Here is a 24,393-nt window from a genome sequence, read left to right as displayed (position 1 = left end):
TGTGAGCCTGTCTCCCAGGGTCTCAGGGAGCTCGTCCTCCATGGCTCCTCCTGCCTGCCTGCTGGTCTCCCTTTCAGTCATTTCCCTCAGAACCTGGAGCCGCGCAGGCCACGTGGGAAGCCCAGGGGAGCCCGTGTCGTCTGACTTGGGCTGAGCGTGGGGATGCTCCTCCTCCAGCCCCAGGGACCAGGATGGACACAGGGCACCCAAAGGTGACTGAGAGAAGACGGCTTGTGTGCAGGTGTGAGGGGGGTCAGTCGCAAACAGAGGGGCAGAGTGACAGCACACACCTCACCTAGGCCGCCTTCACGTTTCTGCAGGACTCCTGCAGAACCTTCCAGAATAGCCTTTTTGTGTTTACCTCGGGGCACTGTCCTGCCTCACCTGTCTATTCACCACTAGGAATAGACTGTCTATAGCCCCACTAGGGCTAGAATGACTCTTAAGAATATTGAATTAGCCCTGCCTGCTTCCCCTCCTCCACGGCGGCCCATGACTCTGATCACAGACGCTCAAAGCCTCCCTGCAGCCTAGCCCGCTGGAGCCGTTGTTTCCCCCAAGGATGAGCTGGATGCCAGGCTCACTCCATCCCCAGGAGCAGTACTGAGGGGCTAGGGGAATGGGCAGGAAGGAGGGAGTGTCCATCCAAGGCTATGTTCTGATCTGGTCACCCATCTGGGCTTGCACCTGCCTGAAACTTCTGAGGAGCCTTCATGGGATGCCTCAGGCTCTTCCTCTCCAGGGAGGAGATGGGAGCATCTGGGTGTTGCTCTCACGCCCATGGGCCTGCTCCATGGGGCTCTGACTCTCTGTGTTTCCACATGTGGAGCATGTGAGCACTTAGCAGGCTCCCACACCTGGAGTCCAGGACAGGAAGCCAGAGACCCGGGACCTGGAAATGATCCCAGGATGTCTCCTAAGTCCCTCCCCACGTGCTGCACAGCCTTCTCCACACTTCTGTCCAAACCTGCCTCAGAACACTGTCCTCAGTGCCTCTGACTCCCTCTCAGCCCATGTTTTCCTGAGGCTCCGACCGGTCCTCTCATTCTTTCCTGAAGACGTCAGCAGTCATGGCCATCGCCTGCCTGATCTTCAGACATGTGAGTTCACTCCTTCATCAGTTCTTCCTCAGTTCCTGGAGAATTCCCATCCTGCACAGACTTCTCTGGGCAGGTTTCAGGCACCAGGTACAGAACCATCAGTGTCCCCCCCCATCTCCCCCTGAGCCCTTAGAGCTGGACCCCATTGAGCTCACTGTGCGGCTGATCCAACTCCACGGTGACGCGTGTCAGGTGAGATCCCTGTCATTCTGAGCAACAGAGACTGAGTCTGGCTAAGTGAGTGCAGAACAGCGTGCCCTGGGAGGGAAGAAGCCCAGGTCAGAGACTAGAAAGATGTCCCCAACGTGCACAGTTCAGGGAGGACAGGAAGCAGGACATGTCCCCCTCCAGGATCCCACAGTCTGGCCCCTGAGGTCTCGTGAGCAGGGGCTTAGGTCCAAACACCTGGAATCTCAGTGTCAAGGTCCCAGGAGAGAGAATAACTTGGGTCTGGGGACTGTATCCATGGACTAATAGTTCAGGCTGAAGGATGAGGAAGATGAATGAGTAACAGGGACCCAAACCCTGGGGGAAAGTCTCAGGACGAGAGGCTCCAGATTTAGTGCTTCCTGGATGCACATGTGCCCTTTTCTCAGACCAACAGAAATGACTCTCCTCATGCTGTTCTGGGTCCAACCACCCCACACAGGACAGTAAGTGCCCCGCCCACTTCCCCAGCTGTAGACGAATCATTGCCACCTGCTGTATCTTGCAGTGATGTCAGGGGGGAAGGGCCCCAGGGCGATGCCAGTGCATCTCATGCTCCGTTGGACTCCCTTCTCAGTGTTCTGCATGTATATTATATATGTGCAGGCAACAAGGAGGTGCAGTAGAGACCCCGGCCTCCAGGAACATTGCTCCCCTGAGACCAGTTTTCACTGGGATCCCACTCCCTGTCCCTCTTTGCTGCGGGGAAATTCATGCCTATGGAGCCTGGGCTGGGCAATCACTGTGTCAGCACCATCACCTGGGTCCTCGTTAGATCCTCACTGCCCTTCTGAGAGCAGGTGCTATCACTGCAGTGGAGAATAGGAGGAAGCCGGGCCCAGAGACCAGGAGAGTGGCTGAGGACCCTGCCTGGGAAGGGCCATCCTGGGTGGGCCCTCTGGGTGCCTTGAGCCTCCTCCCTGATCCATGTTGAGCTGATTGGTCGGGAGAAGGCAGCGTGTCCTGTTCCTGAAGGAAGTGAAGCAAGCATGTGGTGTTTCTGTAGCACAGCTCATCCTGGGCCCAGGGCAGTGTACCCACCCCCCTGGGAGCCCAGACCTTGCAGCTGTCTGTCCCCACCTGCTGTCCTGTCCCACGTGGGTGAGACGGGCAGGGAGGTGTGCTGCACACGTGTGCCCGCCACCCAGGACCTGCGCACCTCCGGGCAGAGCCTCTACTGACAGTTTCATGTGTCTCTCATGCCTCGGTGCTGGGCATCATTCAGATCCTGCTCCCATCTCTCAACAATGCCTGGAAGTTCATATTAACTTGTTCTTTTCCAAAAGCTGCTGTCCTGGACCTCATACCGCTGATGACAGCTGACTCTGGGCAGAACCCTCCCTCCAAAGATAGGGACAGTGTTTTTGAGAGAAAGCAGATGTGTTATGACCAACCATTCTTTAACCTGATAATTAAAGAAGCTGTATGTTTCATATGAAACCACTGCAAGTAACAGTTCAGATTCAGGAAATGGGGTAAAACCTAGAGAAGTAAAATAATTCCCCAGTAAGATTATTGGACATCTCCCTATAGTACAGCTATGTTTTTAGAAGCAAACCTCAAACATCTTGTCATTTCTTCTATAAATACTTTAGTTTATCCCTTTATTGTAAAAAGGTCTTTGCCTGGTGACCAGACCCTAAAGGATCTGCCCGCATGCGGGAGACCCGAGTTCATATCCCTGGGTCGGGGAAGACTTGCTGGAGAAGGGAATGGCAACCCACTCCAGTATTCTTTCCTGGAGAACGTCACGGACAGAGGAGTCTGGAGAGCTACAGTCCACGGCTTCACGAAGACTTGAACACAACTGCATGATTAACACTTTGCAAATGTCTAAGTTTTCTCTGCCCATATTGTTGGAAGTTTAGGCTCTTGCAACTTCCTTCATTTTCAATAACACTGCAGTGAACATATTTGTGTATGAAGCTTTCTCATCTTTGAGGCTGTTTTTCTGGGGCTTGGCCCTGCAGATGACATTGTTGGGGTAAAGGGAATGAGCACTTCAAGGCTCCCTGTGTTTGACCCATCCCCCCGCCACCGCCACCCGCCCCGGGTGTCCCTGAAGGCTGACTTTGCCACCGAGGCCTTGGCCAAGGCCACCTAAGAGCGCGTGTTCCACTGGCTGGTCCTGTGCATCAACAAGGCTCTGGACAAGACCAAGAGGCAGGGCGCCTCGTTCACAGGGATCCTGGACATCGCTGGTTTCAAGATATTTGATATGAGCTTCTCTCCCTTGAGCCCCCTCCTACCTCCCAAGTCTCTGCGGCTGCCTTTTCCAGACATGCCTGGATATCTGCAGGTGAGGGTTGGGGAATTGTCGGGAGTGTGGCACAGCCCCCTGGGTGAGGGCCACACCTGTAGGCATTTTTGGCTTTGTTACTGCCAAAGTCATGGCCAGCAAGTGGCAGAGCTGACTTCACACCACCTGGCACACAGCCTCCAGTGACTGGATCCCAGGGCTTGGACCTAACTGAACAGGGGTGTCTTCAGCCTGTTGAGTTCTGGCTTAGACGAAAGCTGGTTCTTCTCAGTAAATTTTGTTGCTTGCACAGAGTATCTAACAGTTGGATATACTCAGATGCTGGGTTACACCTAGTCTGGGCCCAGCCTCCTCGTCAAGGTCAACGACAACTGTTGATGAGAGACTTGTCCTGTCACAGCACTGCTCCCAAGACACTTGTGGCCCTTGTGTGCCATCCTGCACCTGGCCCCACTTTCTTGGCTTCCCCTGCTTCACTCCTTAGGTTCCTAAGTATGTCGAAGCCCCTCTTGAGTTTAAACTACCTGTTTAAAGAAACACACTTTCCCTAATTACCTAGGGTAATGCTACCGAAGCCCCGATGTCCGCTGCCACCTTTGTTAGAAATGCATGGGGACAGAGATGCCAGCAGGTAAGATCCCTTCAGGGCCCAGGTTCTGTGTTTCTTTGCAAGTCTGACTCCTTAACTGGCCCGTGCTGGCCCCCTCCTGCCCCCTTGCTGGCGTCCCTCCATCCCACTTTCCCTGCACCAGGAGAAGTCCGTCCGTAGAGCGTAAGCCCGTAGGCCAAGCCCGATCCAGGGCCTTGGCCTTTCTCCAGGACTCCGTGGTGGCTGGGGTGGCATGTGGTCAGTGGCCAGCTCTCCTCTTGTAGATCAAGGCCCTGGAGCTCAAGAGCAACCTGTACCACAGGGGCCAGAGCAGGTCTTCTTTGGGAGCCGTGCTAGCCCACCTGGAGGAGGAGCGGGATCTGAAGATCAAGGACGCCATATTCGGCTTCCAGGCCTAATGCAGGGGCGACCTGGCCAGGAAGTGAGTCCCGGGACGCCCACCAGCGCCTCAGGGCCCCCAGCGGTCCTGTGGCGGAGGCATTGAGGAAGCGGGGCCTGGGCGCCCTCACGCAGACAGGTGTCCCCCGGGGAGGCCACGTGACTTTCCCGCCCCCCTGCTTCCTGGGTTTCTGCCTGAGGCGTAAAGTGAGCAGGCGGGAGAGGTGACTGTGCTCAGATTTTCCCTGCAGGGAAACCCCCTGCCACCCTCTGTTCCTCCCTGTGTCCCTTCTGTAGGGGTGACACCCAGAGCCGGCTGTCCCCAAGGACCCCGAGCCCGAGGCGGAGGCGCCCTGGTGTCCCGGCGGCTCCTGCGGGGTAGGGGCGGACCTGTGCAGGTCAGTGGGCGGGGCGGCTGCCCGTGAGCCCCTGACTCCTCTGTGTCTGCGCTCTGGGGCGTCTGCCCTGGCCTGAGCCCTGAGCCCTGGGAACAGGGTGTCAAGTGAATGTTTGCAGGACGTGAGCTGCTGACACTCTCCCACCAAACACAAGTCCCTGAGTTGGTAGAACAAAGCGCCCACCTGTCCCCTCCTCTCAGCGCCCTTACCTGCAAAACATATCAGATTCATAACCGTTGGCTTTAAGACCAAACTATGGAGAATCCCAGGACAGAGGAGCCTGGTGGGCTGCCATCCACGGGGTCGCATAGAGTCGGACATGACTATATCAACTTAGCATGCATGCATGCATTGGAGAAGGAAATGACAACCCTTTCCAGTATTCTTGCCTGGAGAGTCCAAGGGACAGAGGAGCCTGGGAGGTGAGACAGGTGAGGTCACGGAGGACTTTTCAGAGGAGGTGATGCCAGATTTGGGCTTTGCAGAAAGCATTTCTCCCAGTTGGATGCAGCAGGTGTCTCTGGCAGAAGAACCTAGAAATGTGAGCGAATCCTAGAAGCCACCTGGACGTGGTCCTCAGCAGCAGAGTATGACCACTATGCACTGAGCAACTCATCTGTTCTAGGACTGGACCACATGCTGGAGGCACGAAGGTGAATGAGGCAGGCAGGCTGGTGAGTGTGAGGTTGGAGGGGTGTGAAGATGGAAATGGGTGGGCAGTGATTTGCCGAGGGACTCACGGTGTGTGAGGTGACAGATCTTCCTTCATGGAGCCTGAGACGGAGTGGACTGTGTCAAGAAGGTTGAGGAATGTCAGGACTGGGCTTCTTTCTCTAAGGGGGTCAGCTGGAGGTGGAAATGGTCTCAGGGTGGGGCCCGCTGGGCCAGGTGTTTGTTTCACTTGAACCACTCAGAAGTGAGGGCTTTGCTTTCAGTTCTGCTTCCCAGAGTATATCTGAGCACAGATGGTGTGTGTGGTCATTGCAGAGACGCACAACTGGTGGCTGCATCTGCACAACTGAGACATTATGGATCTTGTTGAGACTCAGCCAGAGGAAGACGCCTGGGTAAGGAGGGGAGAGGGACCCTGCCCATCTCCCCGTCCTCAGGATGAATGTCTGGGAAAGGATGATGTCACTAGTTGACAGAAGGGAACTGGAAGCTCAGAGAGGTGAGGTCATGGCCAAGGCAGCAGATGAAGCAGGGGCAGAGCCTGGATGTGTAGGCAGGTGTGTCTGAGGGCTTCCTCCCAGCCGAGGGCCCCTGAACAGAGCAGAGGGAGGGCGGCCCCCGTCCCGGTGGGCTCAGCTCAGGACGTGGACCCCTGAGACGTGAGCGGTGAGCCCAGGAGGAAGGTGGGTGTTGGGTGTGCTCAGTACTTTGGGAAACTGGAGGAAGCAGAAGGGTGGAGGAGGACAGGGGAATCAGAGCCTCCCCTCTGATGGTGGGTCCACCTTGAAGCTGCCCCCAGGGTGCTAGGCTGGGGCTGATGGGGGAAAGGGGATTTTTTTTCAGTTACAAGGAATCAGGGTTTGTTGAAAAACCCTGCCTCTGAGTGCCAGGCTCAGTGCCAGGCCCTCGGGGACACTGACGCCTGGAGAGAGACAGGACACCAAGCAGGGAGTCAAAGGGCATTGTCTTCCTCTATTCGCCAAGCCCTCTGCTCAGGATGTGGGTGATGGGTGGTCCTGTGTGGGGAAGATGGCCCTGCTGGAAGAAGTGAGAAGGGCTCAGTGCACAAGGTCCACATGCAATCCCGGTGTGGCAATATTAAGATAAAAAGCCAAATTCTATAGACATCAGTATAACAGGAGAGACATGAGCTTAGATCTATGTTATTTACTGGCACAGACAACCCTAGAAGCATTGGGTTAATAAAACCACATTCCCACCCCTCCTTCGTACCCATGTCCAAAGGCCTGGTCTTGGCCTCCTCTCTGCCCACAGAGAGCTGTGTGACCCTGGGCAAGCCACCTCCTGGGGAATTGGTTGTTCTATTCTCTTACTAAGTTTTTAAAAGCTGATTTCCATTTTCCCTGTGGGTGCGGATGTTTTTTCTGACCTGGTTTATGGGATCCGTGGCAATTTTAATTTCCAAGAGTTCAGCAGGTCAGAATTTCTTTTATATCTTGTTGAATGTGTGGATTTAGAAAGGTTTTCTCAAATCAATGTTATTTTTAATGCATCCTTCAGTCCCTTCAGTTTTTTCTCTCTGGTTTACATTGGATCCTTTTGAATGAGTGACTGATTACTACCTTTAGTTTCTTTTCCGCCTCTTTCTCTTTCTGTTTCTCCCCCTTCTACCCTCGCTCCCGCTCTAACTTTCACAGGGGAACTGGGGTTGTGCTGTGTCACCAAGAAGCTGCTTGTTTCATGTCCCCAGAAGGGGTCCCACCCCTCATATTTTGGCCAGGCTGTGCCCAGGAGGGCGGATGGTGCCCAGAGACCCCGGACAGGAGGAGCAGCAGAGAACAGACAGGGCCCCTGATGATGTGGGTAGGGTTCTCAGACCTGGGGAAACTGAGCAATAAGAGAACCATGACCAGGAATGTGTGACCTTCAAGAGGAGCTGGAGAGGAACTGGCGGAAGGTGGCAGAGGGAGGCTAGGAGCTGGGCCTCCAGGGACAAGTAACCCGTCACATAGTGAGGCCAGTGGGGAAACACATTTCATGGGGAGGGGCAGCCTGTGCCAAGTGAGGAGTCAGAGTCCTGCAGCAGGCCCTGTGGAGACAGAGAGTGTGAGGAAGACAGGAGCTGGGGCAGTCGGGAGGGTCTGGGTGCTGGGCTAGGGACTTTCTTAACGCCCCTTTCCCTTCCCAGGGAGCATGGCTGCAGGCACATAAGGGACATGGTTGGGGAGAATCTGTCTGCCCATGAGGAGGGGAGGGATGCATGACTGGCCATGCAGCTGGGCAGGGACAGGCTTCTCCGGGCTCCTCCCCTCTCCCACCAACAGCCTTTCTAGGAAGGGAACATTCAGAGGCTAACAGAGGAGGATGCCCTAGATAGGAATCCAGCAGATGAAGCACTGCCCACATCCACACCCACGTGAGGCCACAGACAAGTGTCAGGACCAGGCCAAGAATGGGAGGGAAGGACAGAAGGATGAGTCAAGTGTTTGACGCATTTACAATTGTTTGTCATCCTCCAGGAGCCGGCCCTTCTGCCCGAGCCCTCCTCTTCTTGCTGACTTGACTCTGTTCTCATGTTTCAAGATTTCCATAGGCTGACCTGTCTCCTGGGGTCCTGCAGCTTCTGGGCAGAGAAGGAGGCAGTGGGCCATCCAGCCTTCCTCTCCCATTTGTTTGGAGGAGGGCCTGCCTTTGTGAATTCTCTCCCATCCACATGACAATGCTTCCAGCCTTCGCCCCCAGGTACACCCCCTAAACACAAGCTGGTGGTCACTGTTCCTGAGGGGGAGCTGTGAGCATCGCAGAGGAGGGTGTAGAAGGAAAGATTCTAGGAGTGGAGCTTAGGTAAGGGGATTTGGGGGGAGCTCTAAGGAAATGGGGTTGCTCTAGATTGGGTGCTGCAGAGAATGGGGGGCAGCACTACCATGGGGTCTCAGTAACTCCATCAGTGGAGAGGGGAGACCAGAGAGAGGATAAAGCTGTAATGGGTAAAGATGGAGCAGTCATGCTTTTCAGCCAAGGGAGGGGGCGAGGTGTGGGTGAGGGTGCAGTGATGGGTGTTTGCTGTCTCCTCACTCCTGCTCTCAGGGTGACCCTGTGTGAGGCTGGAGTTCTGTGAGAGCCTTTACATCCAACAGGAGAAGAGCATAGCCCTGTTGTGACACCAGGCCAGCCTCGGGACGTCAGGGGTTCTTTCTTTCTCAATCCTTTGTAAAGATTCATGTAAATAAACAGAAAGGAATATACCCATAGATGTCAAGACTCCTCTTATTATTAAATTCAATTAACACAGAATATTCCCATCACATTCACTCTTCTTTGCAGCATAGACACAAAGGAAAGGCACCAGCTCAGGTGTGTCCAGCTCTTCGCAGCCTCATGGATGCAGCCCTCCCAGCTCCTCTGTCCATGGGTTTCCCAGCAAGAGTCCTGGAGTGGGCAACCATTTCTTCCTCCAGGGGATCCTCCCTGCCCAGGGATCCCATATCTCTTTCGCCTTGCGTCCCCTGCATAACCACCTGCATTCTTTCTAATCTTTGTGTCTCTCGTTTTGGCCATACATTTCTAAAGTCCTCTCATTTGAATTTTATTAAGAACTCATGACCTTTCACACACTCAGCCTGTCTCAATGAAATGTATTCAAAGCAATCATTGTCTTTTAATATTATTATTATATGTGAATGTCCCCTTATGACCACTTCTCTGACCATCTTCAAGACTATCCTGTCTCTGCAGGCGTGGAGATGCCAGTCTCTGGGATTCACGTCCCCGGCAAGGGGTATACCTTCCTTTGAGGGGACGGAAGCCCATGGGTGCACACGTGGGTGGGCAAGATGCTGCTGGACAATATCTGTTTACAGTCCACTCATGCTTTTCAGCCAAGCATGTTCACTCTCGTTACTCTGGTTTAGCTCTGTTTTCTTGCCTACTTTTCTAGAGAACCAGGTTTCATCAACACAAACATGGCTCCTACACTGACAATTGTCACAGCAGGAGTCACACATTTCTTGTTGGCATTTAATTCAACTGCCTCCATGATCTTTAAGGGGGTGGCCCTAGAAACCACCCCATTCTTGTGGGTTGTGCCTGTATAAAGTGACTTCTGTTGTCTTACAGTTAAAACAATCCAGTCCTAAGTGCATATGGTTAAAACAGATCAATTTGTAGAGGGTTCTGCTCATTCCTTCCCAAGGAAAAGCTTCTTCTTTAGATAGTTAATCAGTCTCTTGAAATGATATTACTACTTTGGGAGGTAGAATAGTGTGAGAATGTGTACGCAGGAGACAGGAACCTGGATTTGGATTCTGGCTCTAGCACTAGCTGTGTGGCTTGAGTATATTCCTTAACCTCTCTGAGCTTCAGTTTCCTTTCTTATAGGATCATTGTGAGAACTAAAAGGAAGTGAATTCATCCCAAGCAATTGGGAAGGTGCCTGGTGCAAAGTGGGAAGTCATCAACCACAATCGCTAATAAGTAGTAGGTATTGCATTTTGCTTTTTCTTGACTTAAATTTGATAGGATTTATTTACTTCTTATTAGGAAAAATGAGGATTTCAGTTATTTTTCTACTTTCTATTGTACCTGTCCCCTTCTTCTCCTTATATCATTATTCCACTAATTGTATATCCTCCGTTAAGAAGCTTTGTACTTGTAAGCACTTTATTTACATCCTTGTTTCTTATGCTCTCGACTGGACCTACTATTTCTTGATTCCCAGCTTTATAAACTGAGATATTAATCCTCCTCCTCCTTTCAGTGCTTTGCCTCCCAAGTTCTAGAAGTGTATTTCGATTTTTAAATTAACAAGTACATTTACTTCACATATTTAAATACTGTTTCATTTTAAAAGATAAAGATTGTATTATAATGACTATAAATGAAAGAAAACTAAGATTTTTGAATCACTATATTATACATCTGTGAGTTATATCATACTATATATATTCATATTGATTCAGTTTTAAAACAGTCTCCAAAGGACTTGGACATAGATATATTTACTTTAGATATTTAAAAAAAATAAAACAAAACAGTTTACATTTTTTGTGATATTTTAATACATTTTTTATGAGCTAACTTGTACCATATAGCTGCCGATGCTTCTCAGCAGGTCCGTTCAGTTCAGTCGCTCAGTCGTGTCAGACTGCTTGTGACCCCCATGAACTGGAGCACAGAAGGAATCCCTGTCCATCACCAACTCCCGGAGCCTACACAAACTCATGTCCATTGAGTCGGTGATGCCATCCAACCATCTCATCCTCTGTCATCCCCGTCTCCTCCTGCGCTTTAGTTTTTCCTGATCTTTCTCACTGTCTTCATCTTCACCCCTTGCACTGTTTCTCTTCAACATTTGCTCCATTTCTCTCCAACTGTGCCTCATGGGATACCGAGCCCCCTATCCCCACAGACTCTGGACTTCTTATCCCATTCTGGACTGGTTTCTCTCTAGGTCTGCTGCACACCCAGCTGGGATCCTTGGATTCCCTTCCCACTGGGTTGATGTTCCTGATTCCTGGATCCCACGTCTATCTCTCTCATGGGTATCCTTTACCTTCCTCCATAGTTAAACAAACACGTAATCTATGTTTTTTCATGCATCTCATTTTCAAGTAACCTTCTAAAAGTCTGTGAGGAGTGAAGGCTGCTGTGAATGTGGGATGGGATGTGGGGTTGGTGAGCTTGTCCCCTGCTCTCCCCTTGGCCTCCCTCTCATCTTGCCCCCTCTCTGGGGCTCTGCCCAGCAGACCAGTCTTCTCTCCTGTGAACACGCTCCCTGTTTCTCTCCCTCTCCTGCACTCCTCTTTATTCAGCTATCACTTCTCCATCCAGTGAGTCTTCAAACATTTGTTGAACACTCTGGTCTCCTGTTGCCCCCATGCTTGTTTTTATTAGCAGCAGAGGGAGAAGAGGGAGGCTATGGTTCTTGAGCCCAGTGAGTGGGGAGGAATCCAGTCTACCAGGGGCAAGATGTCTGACCTTGGCCAAATCATAAAACTTCTGTACTTCAGCTTCCTTATCTGTAGATGGGGATACAATATACACATATCAAATGTTAATGGAATAACATACAAGTTATCATATGTAAAGTTTCAGAGCCAATACCAATGCAGAGCGATGACCACAAACACAAGTCACTCTTATCCGCGGCTGTTATTATACCAGTACGTACGTTGACTATCATTTCAGTCAGGTCTCAGGAGGAGGAGTTGACAAAGGCTCTTTTGCCTCCTGAAAACAGTAGTTAAATGTAATCAACATCTGCTTTCCTTCCTCTTCTCCCATGGCAAGATAATCACATGCAGAACCAAAATAAATTTTTTATATATAAAGACCTAAAGCTTTTTTTTTTTAAAGACCACTGAGAATGGGAAAGTCTGAAAGGATGGACACCCTCATATGTTATGAGTGCAAACATAAATTATGACAGTTTGTTTGCATAACAGTGTGGCTCTAGGTATGAAAATGTTTTAGGTATTGATGCCTTGTAATTTAGTAATTGTACTTCTAGAAATAGCTTAAGGGAACAGTCTCAAATGTGAGTGAAGTTTAATACAAAGAGAATGTTCCTTATTATTTACACAAAGTATTAGAGACAACCTAAAGTGCAATAGTCAGGGGAGGACAGGGCACCATTCAGGGTCCTCAGCCATGCAGGGCAGGGATACAGGAAGTGGGGTGGGGCTGGTGGGACTCCAGGCCCTTGGGAGATAAAGGCTCTTGCAGAAGCAAGGAAGACCTGGGCTGTCGGATTGCACCACCAGGAACTTTGTCAAGGCTGACTCGGGCCTGGGGAGCAAGACATCATTTAGAATGAGAAGAGTCATTTACCAATAAACATATATCCACAAGTAATTATTTTCATATATTAAATGGAGTAGAGCATAATCATCACAAACCTGGGATGTGGATCAGAAAGACTTGGGTTCAAATCCAGGCTCTGGCACCAGTGTGAAAAACTGGGCTGACCTAAAGTTAGATTAGTTTCAGGAGCCTGCACGTCATAGACACTGGATCAACATCACCTATTACCAGTTAGTAACAGAGTTGCTCCAACCTCATGTAGTTTCCAGAGTATTCCTTCCTATCTATTCTTCTGTCTCTGGATTTATTACTCCTATAACTTCACAGAGGACTGTGAAGAGGACTGTTTTCTCCTTGTACCCCAACAGGATAACAGGACTGTGACTCGGAGGAAGTTGGATGAAGATGAGTAACTTTCCTTAACTAGTGACCTACAGAGCCCAGGAGACAGAGAACCATGCTGGGTTAAGTCCCCGGTGGCACTAGTGGCCGTCTCAGGCAAACCCACCAGGGACCTCACCCTCACTGCTCCTTGAAGCCACTGCTCACTTGTGATTGAGCCCACAATCTGTTTTCTCTTTTCCAAGGGTGAGGTCACACCTCCTTCCAGCCTGACGGAAACAAGGAGCTGAAGGGAAATCTCTGAGACCCCGCTGCTGCTATCATGAGCTCAGAAAACCTCGGAGACTGCTTATGTAGGCAGCTGCCTCTTTTCTGGCCAGTTCCTACATGTGACCCAGAATTGAGGGTGGTTCCTCCAGGCAGAGTTAACCTACAGAGGAATCAAGAACCAAGAAGAGGAGAGATAAGCATCCTGGAGCCCCCTAGAGGGGCCATGTGGAGTTCCCCCAACAGGGGTGTGTCCACAGAGCCTCTTCCCCAGCCCTCTCCTTGGGAAGCCACTTGCTAGGTACTCACTTCCTCCCCCACTGCCCTCTAGCAAGTGACTCAGAAGTGAGGCCAGGACAGCCCATGGGGGGGGGGGGGGCGGTGTGGGACAGCAGAGAGAGTCCCCAGGGCCAAATGGGGCAACGAGAGGAGGTCCCCCAGGGTCCCTGGAGCTCCTCCTGCCCTCTCCCTGGCCCAGCCTCCTCCTGCTCCCAGACCCTGGGGCATCACCACAGACACCATTCCTTCAGCTCTCACCCTGCCACCCACCCAGCCGCTCTGCAAGAGTCCGCGGACAGTGAACTGAACCCCAGTCTACCTTTGCCACCTCCCACCTGGAGGGGAAGGGTGACCGGGTTGTTCACAGGATCACATCTGGCTCCACCCCTCCTCCACCTGGCTGATCCCCTCCCCTGCCCATCCTGAGTGTCTCTGATTAGGATCCTCTCACATAGCAGTCTCACTCAATGGTGGGTGGTCCTAAACCCTTTTTAGAATGAGGTCACATTGGTTTACAATGTTCTATAAGTTCACGCGAACAGCACTGGACTTCTCCTTCTGTGTGTGCTGCGGTGTGCTGCTGCAGCCTCTGCTTAGCTGCGCAGTTGTTCTCGACGCTTTGCGACCCCCAGGACTGCAGCCCACCAGGCCCCTCTGTCCATGGGATTCTCCAGGGAAGGATATTGGAGTGGGTTTCCATGGTCTCCTCCAGCTGCAGCGTACTCACCACCAAAATTTAGCTGGGAAAATCCCTATGTCGCAGAATGAAGAAATCACAGGAGTTTAAAATAAGGAGGATTCATTCATGTCCAAGAAGTGTCTGACACTTGACCTTGGGTTCCACCTCTGAGCTTTCTGCTCACTGGCCTTGGGTTGTCTCTTCTGTCTGAGTCTCACTTCTTCTTCTGTGAAAAAAGAATAATGCCTCTGTGTGTTCATGTACCAGGAAACACATCTTACATCGTGTCCCAGCCCATATATATATATATATATACACATATCTCCTAGTTGCCTACATCTTACCTTCAGTTCCATAAACTCTAGATCCCTGAAATCACACAGGGATTTTGGTAACTCATTTGAGCAGTGATCTTGCCCTGTACTGATCCAACGTTAATTATTTTCATTACATTCTTTATCCCATTTAATGTGAATATTCTTTTGTTTCACTGCCAAAACACGAAAGCATTCATTTGCAGGGTGCTGCCAGTCTCTGCTAGAAGTAACTCACAAACACACAGGCCCTGTGTTCTCTCTGTTTGTGTATGTGGATGTGCTCGTCTGTTCAGTCGTGTTCCATTCTGTGTGACCTCATGGGCTGTAGCCCGGCAGGCTCCTCTGTTCTTGGGATTTTCCAGGCAAGAATACTGGGAGTGGGTTGCCATCTCCTATTCCAGGGGATCTTCCCAACCCAGTGATCGAACCCACGACTCCTGTGTCTCCTGCATTGGCAGGCCAATTCTTTACCACTGTACCACCTAGAAAGCCCTCGTTCTCTTTCTAAAAATTACAACTGTAGATTCCTGAAGACATCTAAATCTGAGGTTTGGAAGTCCAGCATCATCAAGGTAGTGGTGGTTTCTGGTGAGTCCTCTCCACCTGGCTTGCAATTCCTAACTACCCTCTAACTGTGTCCTCACATGGCCTTTCCTCTGGAGGAGGGGGCAGGAAGAGGGAGAATCTGGTGTCTTCTTGTCTAATAAAGGCAACAATCTTATTGGATTAGGGCCTCACACCTATGACTACATTTTACCTCAATTGTCTCTTTAAAGGCCAACCTTCAAATACATTCACTGGTGGTTAAAGCTTCAACATGTGAATTGGAGGGTGAGGGCGGGAAAAGCAGGTCCATCCATGACCCAGGTGACTCTACCAACAGTGCCCAGGTGATCACTCCTCAGGAAGATGAATTTTAACAATTTATACTAAATAGCATTAAAAAAAATTTTGCTCTAGAATTTGTTGTAGTTATCATATTATGATAACAAAAGCAGATCATTCTTAAGGCATAAACTTTGTTTATTAATTTAAAGAAAAATATATGATCCCCGTCACACATAGATACAATTCAGAATGGTTACTTCCGTGAGCTGTGAGCGAATCCAGTATCCTTGGCCTCTGAGGAGAAGACTTCAATCTGGAGCCAGAGACAAGGCTGGATCATTCAGAGCTTTTTCATAGTAGAGTTTTATTAAAGTGTAAATGGGGTAGAGAAAGCTTCTAAGATAGACTTCTGAAGGGGACAGAAAGAGTGCCCCCTTGCTAGTTTTTAGCAAGGTGTTGTATACCTGATAGCAATCTGCTAATCAGATAAAAGAAATGACTCAGACAGAGAGTGTTGCACCAGGCTCCCCTCCCACAACATGCATTTTGAGATAGAATGGCACAAGGGGACTCACCTCTGGCCATAGAACAATTGACATGAATCTTGAAGAAAGGCAGATTTCCAAGCAAATGAATAGTTTCATTAACCCAGGTTAAGAAAAACATTTCCATGAGAAATACATGTTGGTTAGCTCAAGGTTTGAGAAAAAGTTAAGTTCAGGGGGCCCCAGGTGTCATCATGGCAACACAGGATTACAAGGAACCTTTTAATCTCATGTAGATAAGGGGGAAATAACAGCTGCCACTAGCAGTTTATTTCCTCCTGCCACTTGGGGAGCCCTGTCCTTCCTCCCTGACTGTTGTCCTTTATTTCCCCACTTTTCATTTAGGAGAATATGGCTACTAGGGAAAAGGCTGGGCAATTCTGTTCAGACTGCTTCGAGCTGGCCAAGTACACAGAGCCTAAATTGTTGAGGCAGCATGTTCTGCTTACCCTCATATTGAGGATCTTTGATCCAGGAGGCCCCAAGTAATAGTTGGAGAAGGCTGTGGTACTTGGAGGAGCTTGAACCACCATTTGTGACTTAAAAGCCTTCATGTGGCCAGAAACAAGTTGAATCAATTAATACATATATATTTGGGAACTATGCGCCTGATGTGCTAAGTCACTTCATCATGTACGACTCTTTGCAACCCTATGTACTGTATGTAGCCTGCCAAGCTCCTCTGTCCATGGGATTCTCCAGGCATGAATACTGGAGTGGGTTGCCATGCCCTTCTCCAGGGGATCTTCCTGACCCAGGGATCAAACCCACATCTCCTACATCTCCTGCACTGGCAGGCAGATTCTGTACCACTAGTGCCTCCTGGGAAGCCCAACTATGCACCTAGTATCATATCATACCAGAGATAAGGCTGATGTCCTCAGACAGTACATGGATCATTGGTAGTCAGTGATTAACCTAGTGAATAGCATAAAATATTGGGGAATATTGGGAAAACTAACAGATTTCTCTGGACATGGTTTATCTTGCCCTTCTGAGAGACCGGTAGATCTAGATGAGATTAGTTTAGAAAAGGGGTCTCATTTAGTTCAGAGAATCGTCAGAGTCCAGTATAGCTCTGGGTTAATCAGAGACTAAAGAACCTTTGTAAAGAGAACTAGGCTTGGGAATCAAGCAGTCTTCTTTTGAATTAGCATGTTTTAGTCAAAGGTATGGAATTAATGATAAGCATTGGTTAGGAATTTCTGTAATGTCCTCCAATGCCAAGTGACCACTAACATCCTATTTCCCACTATTCCTTGATGAGAGGTAGAAAGTGTAAAGAATATTCCCAGCTACAAAATAAAGTGTACTCCAATGCCTATGAATCCTAAGATAAATATGTTTTAAATAGAAGAAACCCGCTGAATCAAATGATGGCTAAGCAGAGCAAATGCAGTCTACATAAAACTAAGGTAAGAAACCTTTTAATTACACAGGAAATCAATGGCAGGATTAATGATTTTAAGAGAAGAATCATTTTTCCTGTAGCCCCACTGCTGTGAATGATATCTTCATGAGCCTGGGCCGCCTTCTCCAGTGAATACCGGGGACCTATTACTGGTCTCAACTAACCAATTCATCCCAGCTTGGAGGGCTGCTGCAAACTGCTGAAATTCGTCCTTGGAGGATGAAGGGAGAGCTACTCCTTTTATGCTAGATTCCTTTGTCATGGATCCTGTGGGTTTATTTCAATAGCACCTCTGCGGCCAACAACTATTACTCATCCTCTATGTGACAAAAAATTTAAATCTTCACTAAGTTTGACATTAGCAAACATTTCAATAATCACATCAACTCTTTTTTCACCAACAGATTTCTTAGTTTTATCAATATAATTAGCTTCTTTGTGATTAAACACTTCGTGAGCTCCATTTTGCCAAACAGTCTTTTGTCCTTCCTCAGTAGTAGCTGTGCCCAGAATCTTTAAGCCATAAGCTCTAACCATTTGGCCTGCTGCTCTTCCAGCTCCTCCACTAGCCCCAGGACACTTTCTCCAGCTTTCACATGGGCACTGTGGAGCAGACTCGATAAGCAGTAAAACATGAGATGCTGATGGCAGCTCCTTGTTTGAAGTCCAGTTTTTTGGGGAAGCGTGTTAACAGTGTGATGGGCTCCCAGAGCATACTCGGCGTAGCCCCCAGAGATGGTCCTGGTAGTGAATGTCACCTTTCTTGAAAAAAGATACATTCTCTCCAGCAGCTTCTACCATCCCAGCCACATCTCAGCTAGGAGTATAAGGTGGAGTGGTTTTATACTGTGAGTGCCAGAGAGAATATATACGTCCACTGGGTTTACACCACATGCTTGGACTTTGTTAGAACCTGGTGGTCTCCCAGAATTGCTACAGCAACATCCAACTGGAGCTTCAGCACTACGGGTCCACCAAATTCCAAAAGTCAAATAGCTCTCTTCAACTTCTGTCACCATGGTGATCTAGATACCTGTTCTAGAGTGGATTGTCAAAATCTGTGAGCCCTCCCCCAGGTTACACAAGGTTAAAAAAAAAAAAAAAAAAAAAAAAAAGCTACCCAACACCATTTATGATCCACCACAAAATCTTCTGCGCTTTCCCAGTGAAATAAAGAATCTGCCAGCAATGTGGGAGATCTGGATTTTATCCTTAGGTTGGGAAGATCCCCTGGAGGAGGGAATGGCTACTCACTCCAGTATTCTTGCCTGGAAAACCCCATGGACAGAGGAGCCTGGCGAGCTTTGGTCCACAGGGTCACAAACAGTCAAATAGGACTGAGTGACTAACACTTTCCCTTTTTCTCTTCAGAAATTCTTCTAACCTTATTCCCTTTCCTTTCATCTAGATATTGAGATCTTCTTTGAGGATGTCGCTGAGTGTCTCTGGGACATACTCAGCAGAGAGGAACTGCTTCTCCTGCTGACTGAATTCCTGAGGAAAATTGAGGCGAAGGCTGGTTTGTCCAGGTAACCTCCACAGGTGGATCGGTGTGTCAGGAGGGTCACCCACACCCCGCGGCACCAGACTAGGTTTCTCCTAGCAGGCACACCTCCTCCAAGCAGGACCCTGTGGTGGGGGTCGAGGATGTTCCTTCTCAGTATCTCATGAGGAATGTTTCCTCCTTGTCATTTGCTGGCATTGAACAACCTCAGGTTGAGAGAAGATGAAACCTGTAAGGAAGGGGCAGGTTATGTGACCTTAGACTAGTTACTGAGCTATTCTCTGCCTTTGCTTCATCATCTGTTCAGTTTTATTGTGAGGATACTGAGCTCTTGCATGCAACCGTCTTCCCATGTTGACTGATACAGAGTAGGTATTCAATCAGTATTAACATTTAAAAAGCTTGTTGGGAAGAGTTTTCTTTCTGGTGATGAGAACCAAGCAGAATTTCCTTTGGGGCAAGTCAGAAAATCCTGACGCCATCATGTGTATTACTCGGGCTTCTCCCTAGATAAAGCCTTTCTAGTCCCCATCTTAGGAACTGTACCAACCCTGCAGGATCCTGTTGGCCCACAAAGCAGAGAGGCTGGAGAGGAACTGGGTGGAGCTGATGGGATCCTGGATCTAGCCGTGCCCACCTCCTGGGTTCTGGGCTTATGTGTTAGAGTTTCAGATTTGCACGTGTCCAGTGGGAATAGTAATTCAATCTGATGGGCTATGGTGATGGCCTCAGAGTGAACTGCAGGGTCAGAGGTGGGGAACCAAGTGCAGTCATCTCATCCAAAGGTCCAGGAAGGCCCGGACCAGGGTCAGACCCAGGGGTCAGGGTGGAGCAGAAGGTCCAGGTTGGAGGACTAGTAGGCAGCCTTGCGAAGCAGGACCAGGACTAGAGTGAGGAGAGTGGGCCCCGAGGACACAGAACTGAAGGGAATGTGACTCTAACAGAGGTTCCGGGAGTGGGAGCGGGGACATTTCTTCCCTCCCTGACAGGATCCCCTCATGCTGGGCTAGAGGGCCCTGGGTGACCGTGACTTCACACCCTGCCTGGGACCTGGGCTCTCCCTCCATCTGGGACCCTCTTCTAATCTACGTGGACTTCCCCTGTCAGTGGGCAGGTCATGTGGCTCAGTGAGCCCTCCAGGGTCACAGTGAGTGGCTGTGATTGTGTGTCATCTGAGGGATTCTGAGGAGCCTTGTGCATCCCCACCCAAGAGGAAACACTTCCTCCACCAGCTGTGCAAGTGCCAGTCTCTTCAGGCTCAGCTGTTCAGATAGATGTTTCCGCCTCTTGAATCTTTAGAAGTTCCATAAAGTTGCACATGACCTTGGGGTGCTGGCTCATGAATTGTCACAAATTAACATGTGACACCTGAGAGGTCAGGGGTGCTGAGTGCTGGGTCAGGAGTCAGTGAGGTGGGCTGGAGAGTCCAAGAGGAACCAGCAACACATCTCCTGATCTCCAGGCAGCTGGGGCAATGGATGGACTCAGGGACCTTCTGCTGGGAAGGCCAAGGACACAAGCCTTAGAAGACAGCAGATGGCAGACTTAAAGACGGTTAAGGTGCCTCCTAGTTCTGACTTTGGGCTTTTTTTTTTTCTTCTACAAATTCTAAGTCATAGAGACAGCCAATCTGCAAAGGGTGAGGGCACAGTGCCCAGGACTATGCTTTCATTTGAACCAATGGCGTATTTAGGGGATCCTCAAAACCCCCCTCAGGTTTGAGAATTCCCTATAGAACAGACAGGACTCACTGAGAGCCATCATGATCCCAGTGTATTACAGGAAGCCTGTGGGTTTCCATCAGCCACAGGGCAGAGTCTGGGCGGATTTCACACCCAGAGCTTCTATTGTCCTCAGGATGCGTTACTATTCTGGAGCTTGGTGAGTGGCAGGGCACAGGGAACACTGCCTGCCAGGGACACTCGCCCGTTTAAAGACAAATTACCCTGACTTGTGGTCTCCAGCCCCTCCCAGAGTTCAGACGAATGTCCTAGAGTCCACCTCCTCCAGAGGCCCCATCACATGTCTCCTTGTCAGAATGAACAGTGGCCAAAAGGCCCAGGCAGACAAGGACACTGGTACCAGCCAGAATATTCTAGGGGCTTAGGGACCACTTTCCTGTAGCCAAGAGCAAAGATCAGGTTGACTCCTCACCACACACTGAGGCCCTTGAATGCAAGTTTCCTGCTCTAACACCACTTCTCTTCATTTCTCTGTGGAATTCCCTCTCACCAACTCTTTCGAAGTGCTGGTGTTGCCCTGTCTCTGAGACATCTCTACAAAATGCGTTCTGTTTTTTTTCCTTTGGCTGAGCCACATGGCTTGTGGGGTCCTTGTTCCCTGACCAGGGACTGAGTCATGCCCGAGGCAGTGAGAGTGCAGAGTCATAACCTCTGGACCACCGGGGAATTCCATCCAATATCTCTCTTAAGTTACAAGTATCCTAAGGTGACTTTTGTTTATCTGTTAGAGGATTGAAGAAGTTTATGGAGCATCTACAAGGTATAAAACCTGTGTTTAATGTTGAAAGAGGAAATTTTACTTTTGTAAATTTCTCTTCTAATCGATTTATAGTACTATCTCTGTATGTATGCAGAATAGACATTTTTGAACCTATTTTACAGACAAGCAAACTGCCTTTCTAACCCTTTGACCTTCACGGTTACAGGAAAGACATGAATGCACTACATGGATATCTGAATGAATTGAAAAGAGACTTGGCTGGGAAGGACCAAGAAACGCTCCCAAAAGAGCAGCTGGATAGGAAGAGGTTTCTGAAGAAGTTTCCTCGGGTGACGCAGCAGCTGGTGGAGCTCATAAGCAAGCTCCAGGAGCTTGCAGACAATGTAGACAAAGTCCACAGGGACTGTACCATCTCCAACGTGGTGACCCACAGCACCGGCGCTTTATCTGGCGCCCTGACCATCCTTGGCCTGGCTCTGGCACCCGTGACAGCCGGGGCCAGTGTGGCGCTCTTAGCCACTGGGATAGGGCTGGGAGCAGCAAGTGCTGTGACGGCTGTGTCCACCAGCATCGTGGAACATGTAAGTAGGTCATCAGCAGAAAACAAAGCCAGTCAATTGATGTCAATTGCTGTCAAGAAATGGAAGGTGCTCCTAGAGGTACTCAAGAGCAACCCCCACATTGTTGTCACAACAGAGAAATTGGCAAAAGCCGAGAAACACCTTGAAAGAAATATCCATGCCATGGAGACAGGTGAAGCCAACCCTGACTCTGCAGCCAATGCAAACATCCTCGTGAGCCCTGGGAGAATCTCAGCCCCAGCCATCCAGCAGGTAGAGGCAGCTTTGAAAGGCACGGCTTCGGCAGTTACCAAAGGAGCCCGAATCGTGGGTGGGGCCACTGCAGGTGTCTTCCTCCTGATGGATGTGAGCTTCCTGGTGAAGGAGTCAATGCACCTGCATGATGGTGCAAAGACAGCATCAGCTGAAAACCTGCGGCAGCGGGTCAGGGAGCTGGAGAGGAAGTTGGAGGAGCTCACCCAGATCTATAAGCATCTGCAAGAGGACCCAACTCCACCACCCCCAGAGCACTGAGGGTCCAGGGACACATTCAGGGTCAAGGTGCGGAGGCACCTTGTTAGGGAAAAAAGGAGAGTGAGACAAAATTGTTGGAGCTGAGGGTTAGGAAACTGGCATTTCTGCAGCTGAGCACTGGAGGGAAGTGGTGAATGTAGGTGATAGATGGGGAGAGAGAAGGAGCCTGGATTAAGGGAGGAAGGGGGACTAGAGAATTGGTGGGGGCCAAGGGAGAAACCTCTTATTTTTTTCATACTATGAACTTTTTGTTTTGTTTTGAGGAACAGTCGAATAACAGTGGTGTGATAGTTTAAGGTGAACAGTGAAGAGACATAGCCATACACATACATGTATCCATTCTCCCCCAACTCCCTTCCCATCATAAACCACTTACTTTGAACTAAAGAAGTCACTGGGGGCAGAATAAAAGGAGAAGCAGGGGAACTAGCAACAAGAGACCAGAAATACAAAAGGGTTGAAAATGGGAGATAGAGAGGTAGGATTGTTCGGATCCAGAAGAAGCAACAGGGGCTGCTCTATTGCCCTTCCCAGGGTTTGATGCCCCATCAAGAAGAGTCTCCTCCTGGCGGTGGTCTCTAACCCTACTTCTCCAACAACTCACCTTTGATTCCAGCATTTTATCTCAATTAGGCTGTGACTTCTTTTGTCTGCTTGTTTCTTTAATTGAAGTAGAGTTGATTTACAATATTTTGTTAGTTCAGGTGTACATCGAAGTGATTCAGTTATACATAATCCATGTATATATCTCTATTCTTTTAAATTTTTTCATTACAGATTATTATAAGATACTGAATATTATTCCCTGTGCTATACGTAAAGTCCTTGTTTTTTTAATCTGTTTTATGTATGGTAGTGTGCATCTGTTAATCCCATACTCCTAGTTTACCCCTCTCTCTCTTTTGTAACAACAAGTTATGTTTTCTATGACTATGAGTCTGTTTTGGTTTGTTCATAAGTTCATTTGTACTCTCTTTTTTTGGCCATGCCAGGCAGTTTGTGGGATCTCAGATCCCTGATGTGGGATAACCGTGGCCATAGCAGCAAAACCACCAAATTCTAACCACCAGGGAACCACCAAGACTATTTCTTAGATTCTCCGTATAAGTGATATTATATGTCTGTCTTTTCTCCCTGACTTACTTCACTTAGTATGATCACCTCTAGATCCATACATGTTACTACAAAAGGCATTATTTCATGCTTTTTATGGCTGAGTAATATTCCATTGTTTGTATGTACCACATTGTCTTTATCCCTTCATCTGTTGACAGACATTTAAGTTACTTCCATGTTTTGGCTATTGTAAATAGTACTGCTATGAACATGGGGTGCATGTATCTTTTCAAATTGGAACTTTTTCTTTTCCAAATATATGCCCTGAAGTGCCCTGGATCACATGATAGCTCTATTTTTATTTTTTAAGGAACTTCTTTACTGTTTTCCATAATGGCCACACCAATTTACATTCCCAGCAACAGTGTAGGAGGCTTGCCTTTTCTCCACATCATCTCCGATATTGATTGTCTGTAGACTTTTACTTGATGGCCCATCTGATTGGTAAGGGGGTGATCCCTTATGGTAGTTTTGATTAGCATACACACAGGATGAGATGGTTGGATGGCATCACTGACTCAATGGAGATGACTTTGAGTAGACTCCGGGAGTTGGTGATGGACAGGGAGGCCTGGTGTGCTGTGGTCCATGGGGTCGCGAATGTCGGACAACACTGAGTGACTGAACTGAACTGAACTGAACTGAATAATTAGCAGTGTTCAGCCTCTTTACATATGCTGGCTAGCCATCTGTATATCTTCTTTGAAGAATGGTCTACATCGCACTTCAGGCAGTGACTTCTTGATGACAATGGTGGTGATGATGGTGGTGGCAGCGTCAGTGATGAGAACACAGTGGATGGAACATCTGACAAGTATCCAGGTGCCCTTTGAGTTCAGGGTGCACTGAGACCAGTGAAGTTCCCATGGAATTCCCAGTGTTGTGTAGGAACAGAGATTGATTTGGGAATAATAGAAAGATGAAAGCAGAAGGCACCAACAGGTCAAGGAACTATGCGGTGTGTCAAGGAGATCAACCAGCCTGGGGCCAGCAGATAAGGCCTCACTGACCCTCAATTTCCTCCTCAGTTGGGGATGTAGCTGAACAAGTTATTCTAGGACCATCTGCCTCTCTCCACATTGTGTTCTACAGACTTTAGTTCAGTAACTATGAGCTGATTCACTGAGGCTTCCTTGCATTGATTGATGAGTTCAGCTGGGC

The 24,393-nt window shown here is 49.1% G+C and overlaps 1 protein-coding gene and 1 pseudogene across 2 annotated transcripts; one reads left to right on the top strand and one right to left on the bottom strand.

The window, feature by feature from the left end:
* Window positions 1–6,048: 6,048 nt before the first annotated feature.
* Window positions 6,049–22,927, top strand: LOC133043928 (apolipoprotein L3-like). Of its 2 annotated transcripts, XM_061125362.1 has the most exons (5): window positions 6,049–6,124; window positions 9,964–10,062; window positions 12,975–13,297; window positions 18,464–18,584; window positions 21,228–22,927. In XM_061125362.1, the coding sequence occupies exon 5, from the start codon at window positions 21,235–21,237 to the stop codon at window positions 22,114–22,116; it is 882 nt and encodes a 293-aa protein (XP_060981345.1). In that variant the 5' UTR covers window positions 6,049–6,124; window positions 9,964–10,062; window positions 12,975–13,297; window positions 18,464–18,584; window positions 21,228–21,234; the 3' UTR covers window positions 22,117–22,927. The 2 variants fall into 2 exon arrangements, with proteins under 2 accessions (XP_060981345.1, XP_060981346.1); XM_061125363.1 differs by lacking the exons at window positions 6,049–6,124; window positions 9,964–10,062; window positions 12,975–13,297 and adding an exon at window positions 16,362–17,059.
* Window positions 15,353–18,246, bottom strand: LOC133044039 (zeta-crystallin-like; annotated as a pseudogene).
* Window positions 22,928–24,393: the final 1,466 nt, after the last annotated feature.

The sequence above is a fragment of the Dama dama genome, chromosome 22, assembly GCF_033118175.1.
Source record: "Dama dama isolate Ldn47 chromosome 22, ASM3311817v1, whole genome shotgun sequence".
Taxonomy (NCBI): Eukaryota; Metazoa; Chordata; class Mammalia; order Artiodactyla; family Cervidae; genus Dama; species Dama dama.
Note: the sequence above shows the minus strand (reverse complement) of the source record. Positions and strands in the feature narration are given on the sequence as shown.

Excerpts from the sequence above, each read along its gene's own strand:
- LOC133043928 (XM_061125362.1), top strand. The coding sequence starts at position 21,235 with ATGAATGCACTACATGGATATCTGAATGAATTGAAAAGAGACTTGGCT.